The sequence below is a fragment of the Rhamphochromis longiceps genome, linkage group LG19 (assembly GCF_057381845.1).
Source record: "Rhamphochromis longiceps isolate RC_006_pf linkage group LG19, R_longiceps_female_GT1.1, whole genome shotgun sequence".
NCBI lineage: Eukaryota > Metazoa > Chordata > Actinopteri > Cichliformes > Cichlidae > Rhamphochromis > Rhamphochromis longiceps.
In genome coordinates, this window is record NC_140575.1 from 30,405,327 (window position 1) to 30,418,387 (window position 13,061).

The window sequence follows — 13,061 nt, forward strand, 5'->3', positions numbered from 1 at the left end:
ACTTAAGACGTCATAGACAAGGAACTGAAAACGTAGCTGTTTGAAATGAGATCCTCATGTTTAACAGGTCATCCGAAGTTGTAAATTTGGATTTGGGCACATTGTATTGTGAATGTTGCTTTTATTTTAAAAAAATAAATAAAGTGGTCATAATCAAATTATGTAAATGCTCACTCAATCAACAGCAATCCACCACCTTTGCATCATGCAAAACACCAAAAACAAGCAGCCAATAAAATCTCCTTTGACCCTATTGCCTCACATTTCCCACGTTTCAGAGTTAAAACCTGTGATGCCACGACAATAATGTAAAAAGCTATAGTTTCTTGTTACTTTGGTGATTCGGATTGCTTACCCAAACCTATGACTGGGTGCCCCGAAAGCTTTATTGTAAGCACCCCACCAGCACGATGCATGAAAAATAGTATATGAACAATAAAAAACAATTTTAAGTACATTTTTAATACAAATATGATCCTATTTAGCAGATAAAAGCCTGATTCAGTACTTTCATGAGAAACTGAAGACATGGCTCGCACGCTATAAAAACCCCGATCTGGCCCTTTAACACAAGCACGTGGTTTCCGCAAACATCCGGTTTTTTAGAAAGTAGGAACGAAAAGGCAACAATGTTTTGACACGCGTATTTCTTAACTGTCGTTACGGGTTTTTTTATATTGTTTCCAGGTTGTTGAAATATGAAGGTACGTCACACAGTCAGGTAACTCTTGAAACTGCGGGGTTTTTTTTCCAGGTAGTAAAACTGCTTGTTCGTCCACAGATGGAGGATGGCAGCTTGGTTTCATGTAGAGAGGACATTTCTTCGCTGTTCCCTGCGCAAATGCTGAGTGCCAAACAGCAAGTAGGCTATTTCGAAAAGGGGCTGAGGTTGATGTAGTGCAGGTGGTCACGGTCACCCCTCATAACGACTGTAGAATAACCGGACCTGTTGTCCTTTCTCAGGATCTGAGCAGCCAGTTTTCCGCCGTAAGAAAAGTTTGCGGCGACGGCAACTGCTTCTACAGAGCTTTCTGCTTCGCATACTTGGAGTCAGTCCTACACAGTGCCAGGGATTTGCAGAGGTCAGATTTAATTACTGCTGTCACTAATATCACCTGATTGAACAGCGCTGATTTGATAAGGGTGGTGCTTGTCTCGCCCCTCTCAATGTTAGGTTCAAGGACAAGATAATCCAGGGCAGCGCAATTTTGGTCTCTGCAGGATTTGAGGAGGATTTCTTCAGGCACCACCTGGACACGGTAAATGCACTCATATTTTTGTTTTTCTTCCAACAAGTTATTAGCATCTCCTCAGACCTCATTAGTAAAATAATGGGGGGGGGGGGGGAATGGCACTTTGTAGCCTGTGAGCTTTGACTTGCCGTTTGATGTGTATGTAGTACATGCATCGAACAAATGATAACTGTGTGTGTGTGTGTGTGTGTGTAAAAATATCCTGGTCATTAGACCAGGGGTCCCCAATCCCAGTCCACGAGGGCCTGCAGGTTTTAGATGCGTCCTTGATCCATCACAGCTGATTTAAATGGATAAATTACCTTCTCAACATGTCCTGAAGTTCTCCAGAGGCCTGGTAATGAACTAATCATGTGATTCAGGTGTGTTGACCCAGGGTGAGATCTAAAACCTGCAGGACACCGGCCCTCGGGGACTGGGATTGGGGACCCCTGCATTAGACAGATGTCTGCTTCTCAACTACTTTTGTACTGATTGGACCATTTGCTTTGCGTCTACAATTTCAACTGCAACACTGTACAAAGATTTTGAATCACCCCTTATTTCCTTACATTTTCCTGGGAAAACGGATGCAGCATTTTACTGAAATGTGCAAAGTAATTGTAATGTAGACTAAGGTTAAAAAAAAAAGAAAGTTTGTGCAGTGAGCTCTAAAAGTCAATATTTGGTATGACTACATTTTATTTAACACAGCCTGAACACTCAGGCAGCTCTCTTGCCATTTCTTAAGTCTTCATGGATAGTTCCTCAGGCTTTTCGGAGGACATCCAAAGCCCCCAGGTAGACCTTCCATGGTTTAGATGGCTATAAAACATTGTTTAATTAATCACACTATAAGACCTGTTGCCACTATTTTATTCTGCTGGAACCAAAATGGTGGCAGCAGGCTTAGGAAGTCTGAGTATGTATATCAACCTAATTCAGAATCTGGCCATCTGGATGTATATCTCTCTGTATTACACACCAGTTTGTTCTGATTTTAAAAACACAGTATTACTCCTGCGCTTCACCAGTTTGGCATCCTGCTAGACCTGTGTAGTTATTTTAAAAAGGTGCAGAAAATGACTCTTGAATGAAATCTTACAGGCACCATATTTTCTGTAAAAAAAACAAAAACAAAGTCTAATTGTTCCTCTTTCTGTTGAAGGTTCTTCAGGTTGTTGAGCAAAGCCAAGCAGATGTAATTTCACTATTCAGGCTCTTCAATGAGCATACTACCTCCGACAGTGTTGTGCAGTATCTCAGGCTGCTCACTTCAGCACACCTGCAAAACAATGCAGACTTCTTCCGCAACTTTGTGGAAGCACCTGATCTACATGTCTACTGTCATGAAGTTGGTATCGGCGTTGCTGCCATATACTGCATAAAGAACCTCTGAATTATTTAAAGTGGATAATTTGAAGGATTTTGATTAAAATCTCTTCTCTTCGTTAAGGAAGTGGAGGCTATGGCGATGGAGTGTGATCATGTGGACATCTCGGCTCTATCTCAGGCTCTGGACATCTCCATCCACATCGTCTCTATGGAAGGCGACGGACAACAGCTGGCTCACCACATCATTCCAGAAAATGGGGACCCATCCCTGCATCTCCTCTACCACACATCTCATTACGATATTCTCTACCCTCGGGCACAACTATGACCAACGAAACTGCTCGAATCAGGAATATTGACTCCGGTTGAATAAATTCCAACTGTGCTTGAAGACACTTACAAAATTAGATTTTTATAAAATCTTGCAGTTTACAGGAATCCATCATCTGGGGATGAGCATCTGTTGCACAATGTGCACTAAACATTTAGAGACTTTAAAATGCTGTTTACTTTTTTTACCCTTTTTATAAATTGTGTCATTTGAAGTTTTTTAATAAACCTCTCAAACAAGTCATTTTGCCTTCTGCTTCTGTTTTTTCTGCCGTGGATGGATACTCGTCTCTGGTTTCTTCTGTGTTGAAACCCTGGTTAGGGCACTCTCCATCCCAGCAAGGGGCATTTGGGGCAGGGGGAGCTTTCCCATTTGAGTAGGATACTTGGTCTTCATTACATTCTTGAAAATGGGCAGTGAAATCAAACGCTTCAACTCCTTTTTCATCCCCTTCACCATCCTCTGCTGCTCTCTGTCTGCATCCTCATCATTTGCATTGCCTGTGGAAATGTGGACTTAATTTTCTGCATTGAAACTTTATTTTGAAATGCAAACTTGTTTTAAAAAGTGCTGGTTTTACCAAGTAATAAGTCATCATCCAGATCCACCTCCAGGGCTTCTGCTGCTTGCTTGAGCCAGGAGTTGTGGTGTTTCTCCTTGCTGTTGTAGTACTCTACCTTTTCAATTCTCCTGGCTAAGTTTACTCGCTCCTGTGGAAGAACCCAAGTTATATCAGTTAAACCCTTTAACATCAAAAATGGACAGGACCTTATGCTGATGGATCTCACCATGATTGCATCCATGCATCTGGTCTCTATGAGAAATGTGGGAAGCTCTTCGTCCTTTCCAAGACTCTTGCATATCTTTTTGAAGTTCATCATGTCATCTGGGCTTACTAGCAGCATACAGAGGCCCTCTTTAGTCGCTCTTGCTGTTCTCCCACTCCGATGCACGTACGTCTCAGATGTTCTAGGAACCTGGTATGAACAAATCACTTCTTGAGGAACAGTGCTCATTACATTGCTGTAGTTATAAGCCGTTGCCCAACATTCATCTTTTAAGCTGGTTTTTGTTGTAAGGTAAAGACCCTCCTATGAGCAAGCATTTGGCGACAAAACTCCCTTTTAACAGGAAGAAACCTCCAGCAGAAAAAGACTGATGTGCAACCATCTGCTGAAACTGGTTGGGGGTGAGGGGAGACAAAAGACACATTGATGAAGAGAGCTAGAGTTTAATAACAAATGATAAATGCACAGTCGTGTATAAACACTGAGTGCATCACGGGAAACCTGCAGGGACTGTTTTGTGGCTAATTGATAACCTCTTATTCATGCTGGAGAATCCTTGGGCAACTGTTTAAGGGGTTACCTGGTAGTGAATAACATGCTGGACATTGGGGATATCCAGGCCTCTTGCTGCCACATCAGTAGTCAGGAGAACACAACTGTGAAGAGAAACAAAAGAAATGGCAATGTCAAAGCTAGGTGCCTTTAAAAAAAATAAGAAATCACTAATGTTTTACAGTAAATACAGCTCAAGACTGCTGCTGATTACAGGAACTACAAAAACCATCAGGACTTGTGAATGTGTCAAATGTTTAAAATGTGAATACTTTCACAAATTTAAAAAATGGTTTTAAAGTAGACAAAGACAAAACTATTTCAGGCATTTTTGTGCATACTAGACGAATTCCTTACTCCCACAGTTAAAGTTTAGATGTGACCAGTGGCACAAAGTTACTGGATAAATGCTGAAGACAACTTGATGTTGCTACTGCAAATGTGAGCACAACTCACTTCTCCCTCTCAGCGAACCTCTCCAGGTTTTTCAGCCGTTGTTTCTGGTGCATGTTGGCATGTAGAGGCAGCGGAGTACAGTCTAGTATAACCAGCAGAGAATTCAGCCTCTTTATACAGTCAATACTGTTGGCAAACACCATGGTGCGCCCAGGATACTGGAGCAGGAAGTAATAGAGGTAGAAGTCCTTCTCATCCTTCTGACAGTGGATTTGAGTCTCAATCAGTGTCTCCACAGTTGCCTCCTTCCTGGTGAGGTCAATGACTTTGGGCTTGGACTTAATCCCCACTTTCTCCATAAGAATTTCCAGCTTGTTCCTCTGGTCCAGATTCTTCTTCTTCTTTTGAAGGAGGCGAGTGGGAAGGCTGTGAACCATCGTCAAAGTGGCAGAGAACACAAAAGTTTGCCTAGTGGGATTGAAGTGTGTCGTATTTAGCATTTCCAGCAAATTCTCCAGCTCGGCAAAATGCCCTCTTTCTACCATGCGATCAGCTTCATCAATGACCAGACACCTGTGTCATAGGAAGAAGAGGAATTAAGAAAGGATAACAAAAATCTAACAAATAGGCCTGCCTGAAAGACCTTTACCACAGAACACAGAATCAGGCTCTTTCACACATGATATGATTTGAGGGTTAAAAGCAGTGTCGGTAATCGGTGAAGGAAAAAAAACAAAAACTTATTGTGATATTTTGTGTGGCGATATTGTATTGATACAGGAACACCAAATATTAATATTTTATTAAATACATTAAAATACTCTGGGAAAACTTTGAAAAGAGGGCTTGATTCACCTGATAGGAGGCACCCTTCCTACTAACAGGTGTAGTCTGATTTGGACTGACTGCAATCACTCTGCAAATAATTGTTATCTAATATATGAAACCAGACAGATAGCCAACATGTTTCCATGAGTCTGAATGAGTCTCTCAATGTGTACAGTTCATCAACTGGCTGCCAGCTGGTTCTATTTTAGTTATATTCCCATAAAAATAGGAAGGTCAATGAGCGCAAGTTAAATGTTAATAGTAAACTAAAGTAAAATAATAAAAAAATAATACTTTAGGAAATAACTTGCAGTTTAAAAAAGGTGATATATTTTATTGGAATACTCAGCATATCACAAAATAATAAAAATCATGATAATATCATATCATAAGTGAAGTACTGTGATAATATTGTATCGATTACCACCTCTAGCAAATAAGTCAGACAGTCTTAAATTAAGACTCACCTGAGCTGCCTGAGGTTGACCAGATGTGGGTGCCTCTCCTTGATCAAATCCCACAAACGCCCCGGAGTTGCTATGATGATCTCTGGCCTGCGTTTCAGCACTCGTCTTTGTTTCTGCTGTGCCATTCCACCCACCACTAAGGCTGTTTTTATATCTGCACAGCAGGAAAACATTAGCTATGCTGACATTTATACATCTCTTACGAGAAAACTTCTATCGTAACACTCTGATGAGCTATGACTTACCTGTGAATTTTGCGACAGCATCAATATGATGTTTGACCTGAACAGCCAGCTCCCTGGTGGGAGTGAGAACCAGTCCTAAGAGGGGCTGACTCTGAGCACCAGCAGGTTTTTCATCAAAATCAAAGTCTGCATTCTTGATTACCCGAACACATCCAAGCTGTTCATCTTCTACGTCGCTGTGTTCATCTTCATCTGAGTCTCCTTGATTCTGATCTTCAGCACCTTCATCGTTTTCTTTAGAAGCCTCCACTCCCTCCTCTTGGTCCTCTTCAGCTGATTTTGTACACTCATCTACAGGTGGTAAGTACAAACTCTCCACCTTTGTGACTGGTTCAGCGTCATCATTAGGTTTTTCTGGGCTATTCTTCCACTCCAGGATGGTATGGATTATGGGAATGCCGAAAGCCAGTGTCTTACCACTTCCTGCAAGTACAACATCCATATTAGCTCCACTTTTAAAAATCTGTGAACAGAACATGACACTATAAACCTATCACTTTTATCTTACCAGTTTCAGCTGCTCCCAGTATATCCATACGATCCCTGATAGCTGGAGGCAAACACAGGGCTTGGATCGGTGTCGGTGAACCAAATCCAAGACTGCTCAGTGCCCTCAGGACAGGTGGGGGGACAAACAGGTCCTTCCACGCACTCATGTCAACATTTTTGTCTTCAGAACCAGAAAGTGCAGCGTTTGTCCAATTTTTTGCCTTCTTGTGTGGGGCCTTTGTCACTTTATCTTGACTGGATTTTTCTTTTTCCAGATCTGATGAAGACTCTGGGTTCGGCTGTTCTTCTGGGACTGTATCCTGCACTGTCTGCTGCCCTTTCCCCTTTTTCTTCTTCTTCCTGCTTCTCTTTGCATCTTTGGGATCAGCAGTGATGGCTGCAGAATCATTTTCATCGGCCTCACCTGCTACCTCATCCTCTCCTCCCTCAGTGGCAGCATTATCCTTCTGCTTTACGTCTTGTGCAGAAATATTTTCCGACTCCGTTGCAATCCCTTTCTTGTTTTTCCTCTTTTTCTTGGCTTTTTTCTTCGCTGGCTCACTTGTGCTCTCCCCCTCTTTGTTCTCAGAGTCTCCTTTCGCTCCAGCCTCCTCGCCGTCACCAGCTTTTCTTTTCTGTGCTTTCTTCTTCTTCTCCCTTTTCAGCTCTTTTGCTGCTTTGGCCGCAGCCTCCTCACTGTTTATTAAACGGTAATCCGTGAGCTCTTCGAAACACACCAGACCCTCCAAGCCCTCCTCGGAGAAGACGCTGGGATCGAGGTCTATGGTTTTCCATTTGCCTTTCATGTCGATGCAACGTTTCGCTGGCTTCCCTAGCCCGGTGGACATGCCTTTGTTTTTCGCCTTCATCTTCTTTGTCTTCATTTTTCTGAAAAAAAGTAAAGGTGTAAAATAAGTGACTTTAGCCGACCTCGTGAAGTTCCTAACGTGTAGTTATTAAAAGCGCACGTGCACCCCACGTTTCTTAATGCCAGCGGACAACTATTAACCGATAATTAACAGAAACTAAGCGTACAAAGTCTCCAGTAAACTACCAGTTGAATTAGTAAGTACTAAAGTCTTACCTCGACTGAGTGTAGGCTCTCTTAGACTTCTGCTACGATTACAACAACGCGAGACACGAGGGCGCAGCCATGACAGTGTTGATCACGTGGTTTGAAAAACTTTATTTAAACAACAGGCGCTGTTTCAATTTCTCTGGTCATTTTTTAAATACGTAACCCCTTATACCGCCTATATAAACGTTTAGAAAAAATTAATAAACGTTTAAATAATAGCCGAGGATGTCAAGGGTTTCAGTTTATCAGCTTTCAGTTCAAGGATAATACGCTGTAATTTCTTAAGGTGTATTGAAGTTTGTGCCGAGGGAGTTGCTTCACTACAGTAGTATTTATTATTCGTAGCAAAGATAATTACAGTTATTTTTTAATGAAGGTTGTACCTGACAAACTAGCATATAATCTAGTACATAAATTAATAAACGCATTTGTGGAAAAGAAAGTTTTCATTGGGCTCTGCCGTCCTGTAAAATAAAATAAAATAAAATAAAATAAAATAAAATAAAATAAAATAACTACACCCTCATGTTTCAGGAGCTTGCGGGACCACCTTTAACGGCGTATAACTGAAGTAATCGTTTTCTGTGTGACTCTCTGGGAGTCTCCCACATCATTGTTTAAGAATTTTAGCCCACGTAGCAAGAGTACTCTTGCTGCAATTCTTGAAGGTTGCAGGCATTCATTTATACACAGCTCTCTTAACGTCCTGCCACAGCATTTCAGTCGAGTTGAGGTCTGGACTTTGACTGGATCACTGAGTCAACATCTTGATTCTTTCCTTTTTCAGCCATTCTGTTGTAGCTTTGCCCAAACCCGCAATGTTCTGTTTCATTACACATTGAAATTTGATCATTTGACTCATTTGCATACAAAGAGTTCACTTATGACTCAATGACCACAAGATCCCAAAAGTCCTTTGATATGATATGTTGTGTTTGGTTTTCACAAAACATGGCGTTGTGCATTGTGCACTTGGGTCTCATCTGTCTAAAGGGGCTCTTATGGTTTTCTCAGATGCAACTTTGAAAACTTTAGCCATGCTGTTTGATTGTACTGTCATGAACATTGTTTAACATGCAAACGGAGACTTTTAGAGTGGGTGGGGTGTGTGTGTGATCAGGTAAATGAAATAAATTTGTCTAGAGTTCCTCTTTTTAAAATTACTGTAAACAAAACCTTTAAGGCAAAAGAAGAATCTTTACATTTACAATTATTATAGTCAACCAGTAGCATCAGTTTAATAACCTGATAAGATGTGCATTATTAGAACGTGGTACTGATGTTTTTGTTTGACAGATGCAGTTACAGCAGTAATTTGTCAATTAAGTGATTACATTTACTCTGGTTGTCATAATTTGGAGATGTACGCACATTTAAAAGATCCAAGTTTGTGATGCAGGTGACGTCTTTATTATTATTGGTGAATTATGTTGTAGGAACAGAACAGAAAAAAACAAGCTTTAAACTGTCTGGGATTAAAACATCCACCAAATTAGTCATGTAGAAGCCACTTAAGAATGAACACATTACAGTGGCAAAACTATTTTTTGGTGGGGTCAATCACCCTCCCCATGAACAGCAGGCAGTTTGTGTTTTCATGGTATATGAAGAAGAAGAAGGGTCTGTTTATAGTGAAGGTCCTCGGCAGGGAGTATGGAATGATACCGATTGTTGTGGCAGCTGCTGCAGTTGTTCCTGTCTCATCCACATCAACCATGGCCTTGTGAAGCACCTACAATTTCACAGCAAGGTTAAAAGTGTTTTGCTGCACTATTTGGGGAACAGGCACATGTGTCGCTACATGATACCGAAAGTGACAACTAACCTCTGACAGCTTGAGCCCTTTGTCCTCACTGAGCTTTGTCAAATTGGACAAATTATTAAAGACACTGGTCATGCCCATATCCGGTAGGAGATTATGCAGGGAATACGACTGCTCCATGTTGAATTTGGGCATCTTGACTTCTAGTTTCCTGCAAACAAGACATGAGTTGACATGTTGAATAGACTGGCTCATCTGCTGCAGGCATTGTTTGATGGTCATTTAGAATTTTTACAGCTAAACAACAAAATATGCAGACACTTGGTTAAAGCGAGGCATTTTTCCGCATGTACATTTTTCTCAGTTTTGCGATCCAGCTCTGAAACCTCTCTGCAGTAATCTCATCATCCACCATAGTGTAGTCCATGTCTGGGTTGGGGAGCAGGATAAGCATGGAAACACCCTCTTGGTATGGCAGTTTCAGCACTTTGGCTCTCAGAGAAACATCTTCTGCAGTGTAGTACTTGTCTTCTTTAAACATCATAGGCACCTGCACAATATTATAATTATCGATGTAGAAGGGTGCATTTCGAGTCAAATTGGAGTTGAAAGGCATCTTCCAGGCTCCTGTGGAGCAGGTAATATTGTACGTTTAGTTATAAACAAAAAAGTTCAAAGGTGCAGACATGAATATTAGTATAATTAATAGCACATAAACCCAAAATCTAAAGTGTGCAAAAAAGATTTAATTTACCTTGAAAGAAAATTGCATTCATTAACAGGAGTTTGGTCTGTTCGTCCAAGGCTGAAATCATCTCTGTAATCTTGCCTCCAGTCTTGTCCCTAATGTACTCATTGATTACTCTGATACTCTCTGTTGTGTCCGCAAAATCAACAGTTTTGATATCTGCATTAAAAAACTTATTGATTTTGGTTTCAAACTCCCTCTCTATGATAAATTGGGGTTGGATAAACAAGGCCATGCTATGATCAAATTTCAGCGATCCGTTTTGCGTGACGTTCTCGTGAAGGAGTTGAAATAGTTTAGGGATAAGATCCGGCTGGTCGGCCCTCTCCAGCGCCTCCAGGTTTAGTACCTTCAGGATCTCCTTGTGTGTGACACCATCAGAAGCCATTAGAAGAGCCGCAAAACTAGTAGAGATACTCAGGGGGGAAAAAAAGATGTTCTTGTCGTTGTAACTGGATATCTTTCTGTAAAGGTTCATGGCAAAGTCCATATTTTTGAAGGAGAGATCTGAGATGGTGGCACTGTTAGGTTCAGCTTGGTGGATAGGAGTCAGAAAGCACAGGAGGGCCACAAAGAGAAAACAGGCCATCTTCATTGTGTTTAACATCAAAATCAGAACCTGGAAAGTTTTGGGTGCACACCCAGAAACGAGAAATAAAAAAAAGCACCACTGTACAGCAGCACAATCACTAAATCTACAAAAAAATATAAGATTACACCAACTGAATACTCATTTCTTCATTATAATTAGAAAACGCTCCGAAATTCAGTTTGTTTTTAAGTTTAACGAAATAACACACGTACCTTTCAGCTTGGCCCAGATTGTGCCTGAAATTTCTCTGTATTTTTTGGGGGGAACAAAGTGCAAGTGTGCTCTACATGTTACACATTAACCACAAAACATGTATTCAGAGGTGAATCCATAAGAATCAATCGATAAGTAAATGAGACACGAGAAGCATTGGGAGTGATTTTCACTTTAATCCTGGAATGAGAACCAATATATTAAATGAAAGAATGTGCTGTTCTAACATGAAGTATAACAAAAATAATGAATTTAAGAACACAGTGAATAAAATAAGAATAAAAAAACCCCCCAACTACCAACATTTTCTAATTTTTCACAAGTGCATTTAAAAAAAAAAAAAAAAAAAGTAGATCCAAAGGAAACAGAACGGTAACAAAATCTTGGAATCGTCTTAAAAATCATCCAGCACAATAAGCCAAACTTTGCATGACATCTAACATGTTAGTGAAGGCATCAAGACACATTTGCGCTGAATGGTCAGTTCGATGTTCTGAATGAATGTAAAGTGTTTTAATGCTGTAGTTTGGTGTAGTCACAAGGACAGATTCTCACTTTCAGGACTTTACGGTCCTGTAGAGAAAAATAAGTGAGAATAAGTCAAATCAACCACTTCCTCAAAGGGTAGGTGATGTGACACATTTTTGACATTTTCTTCATTTATTGAAATTGCTTCCCCCCCCATTTTCAAGGTCATAATCAGCAAATAAATGAAACCAATGAATCTTTGATTTTCTAACGTGTACCCCCCCCCCCAAAAAAAAGAAAAAAAAAGAAAACCCAAAACAAAACGAGGCTGGAAATGCCAGAATTTTGGCTTGTGTGATCATACACTGCTGGAACTATTCATGTTTACACAATGCTTCTTTGTTCCCCACTTATTCGGGAAAAAAATAAGAAAAAACAATGCATCTGTGATAAGCAATTTAGATTCAGCAAAAAGTCCTACACATTTTTTTTCATCAATCTGATCAAAAAGGACAAGACACCCTTAAATTGTGTCTGTAAGCCTTGCCTAATCACCTATTCATTACGCCTACATGCATACTTATAAGTAATAAAGCCACGACATCCAAAATATGCAGCTCTCTAAATGCCTGGGGAGACCACCTGTAGACTGTCATGTATCGAGGTCGATGATGTAAAGAATAAATAACCCACAGATGTTAGTGGTAGTAAAGGTTTTAAGGAGGATCTTTTTTTCTGGTGATGTGCACGTTTCATTTTTATATATATATATATATATATATATATATATATATATTTTTTTTGTTCTACACACTCAAGTCTACTATAAAAGGACTCACTGTCATTAGCCCCTTTTTAGAACACCTCTTCTTTCCAATGAATCTGATGACATCTAAATCAGACTCCATGCCTGATTGAGCATCCTGGTCACATTTCTGTATAAGATGCAATGGCAAACTTAATACGTCAGCTTTAGTATGATTTATGTGTAGCTTTCAGCACGCAGTCGCATTAATAGAAAGGCACACGCACGAGAATATAGCCGTGTGTGCCTCTCTTTAATCTTTCAAGTTTGCTCAGTTAACTAAAGAACACCATAAAGAGCAACAGGATGTATGTCTGCAATAAGGTTTAAGCATTTTTCCATAATGCATTTTTGCTACTCCCAATCTAGAAGTGTGATTTCTCTCAAGCCTGTCTGCAAGGGTGGGGGCAGCTCATCTTGAAGCACTATGCAGGACACACACACATACACAGATCCTGCTCTGTAGCTGAAGAACATATATTCAAGGATATGATGACACTTCACTAGAGTCAGTGCTGACAATATGCCAAATATCACGCGCATACTGCGTTTCTCTGTGTCTCTGTTGTGGTCATGTCTGAATGAAGCAGTGAGAAACATTAATGTAAAAGTGACCTTTCTCTGAATGACACAACAGCATCGTTTTTAACATACTGATGAAGCCAGCAATATTATATATCCCATAGGTGAAAAGAGCTTTAAAAGCTTTTATCTATGGTCCAAAGCATTGGT

At 40.4% G+C, this 13,061-nt stretch overlaps 3 protein-coding genes across 3 annotated transcripts; 1 reads left to right on the top strand and 2 right to left on the bottom strand.

Moving 5' to 3' along the window:
* The first annotated feature begins 580 nt into the window (after positions 1-580).
* LOC146647080 (ubiquitin thioesterase OTUB2-like) lies at positions 581-3,141 on the top strand. The gene is made up of 6 exons (XM_085391023.1): positions 581-704; positions 782-862; positions 964-1,082; positions 1,175-1,259; positions 2,401-2,586; positions 2,689-3,141. Exons 1-6 carry the CDS (start codon positions 699-701, stop codon positions 2,893-2,895), a joined length of 684 nt encoding a protein of 227 aa, XP_085247149.1. The 5' UTR covers positions 581-698; the 3' UTR covers positions 2,896-3,141.
* ddx24 (DEAD (Asp-Glu-Ala-Asp) box helicase 24) lies at positions 2,954-7,857 on the bottom strand. The gene is made up of 9 exons (XM_085391007.1): positions 7,748-7,857; positions 6,683-7,551; positions 6,175-6,597; positions 5,930-6,083; positions 4,695-5,207; positions 4,267-4,342; positions 3,687-3,875; positions 3,479-3,608; positions 2,954-3,398 (listed from the first exon to the last, which is right to left on the bottom strand). The coding sequence occupies exons 2-9, from the start codon at positions 7,545-7,547 to the stop codon at positions 3,139-3,141; spliced, it is 2,610 nt and encodes an 869-aa protein (XP_085247133.1). The 5' UTR covers positions 7,548-7,551; positions 7,748-7,857; the 3' UTR covers positions 2,954-3,138.
* A 99-nt stretch (positions 7,858-7,956) lies between these two features.
* serpina10b (serpin peptidase inhibitor, clade A (alpha-1 antiproteinase, antitrypsin), member 10b) lies at positions 7,957-13,009 on the bottom strand. Its single transcript, XM_085391015.1, has 5 exons — positions 11,056-13,009; positions 10,258-10,870; positions 9,857-10,130; positions 9,567-9,714; positions 7,957-9,473 (listed from the first exon to the last, which is right to left on the bottom strand). Exons 2-5 carry the CDS (start codon positions 10,856-10,858, stop codon positions 9,282-9,284), a joined length of 1,215 nt encoding a protein of 404 aa, XP_085247141.1. The 5' UTR covers positions 10,859-10,870; positions 11,056-13,009; the 3' UTR covers positions 7,957-9,281.
* Positions 13,010-13,061: the final 52 nt, after the last annotated feature.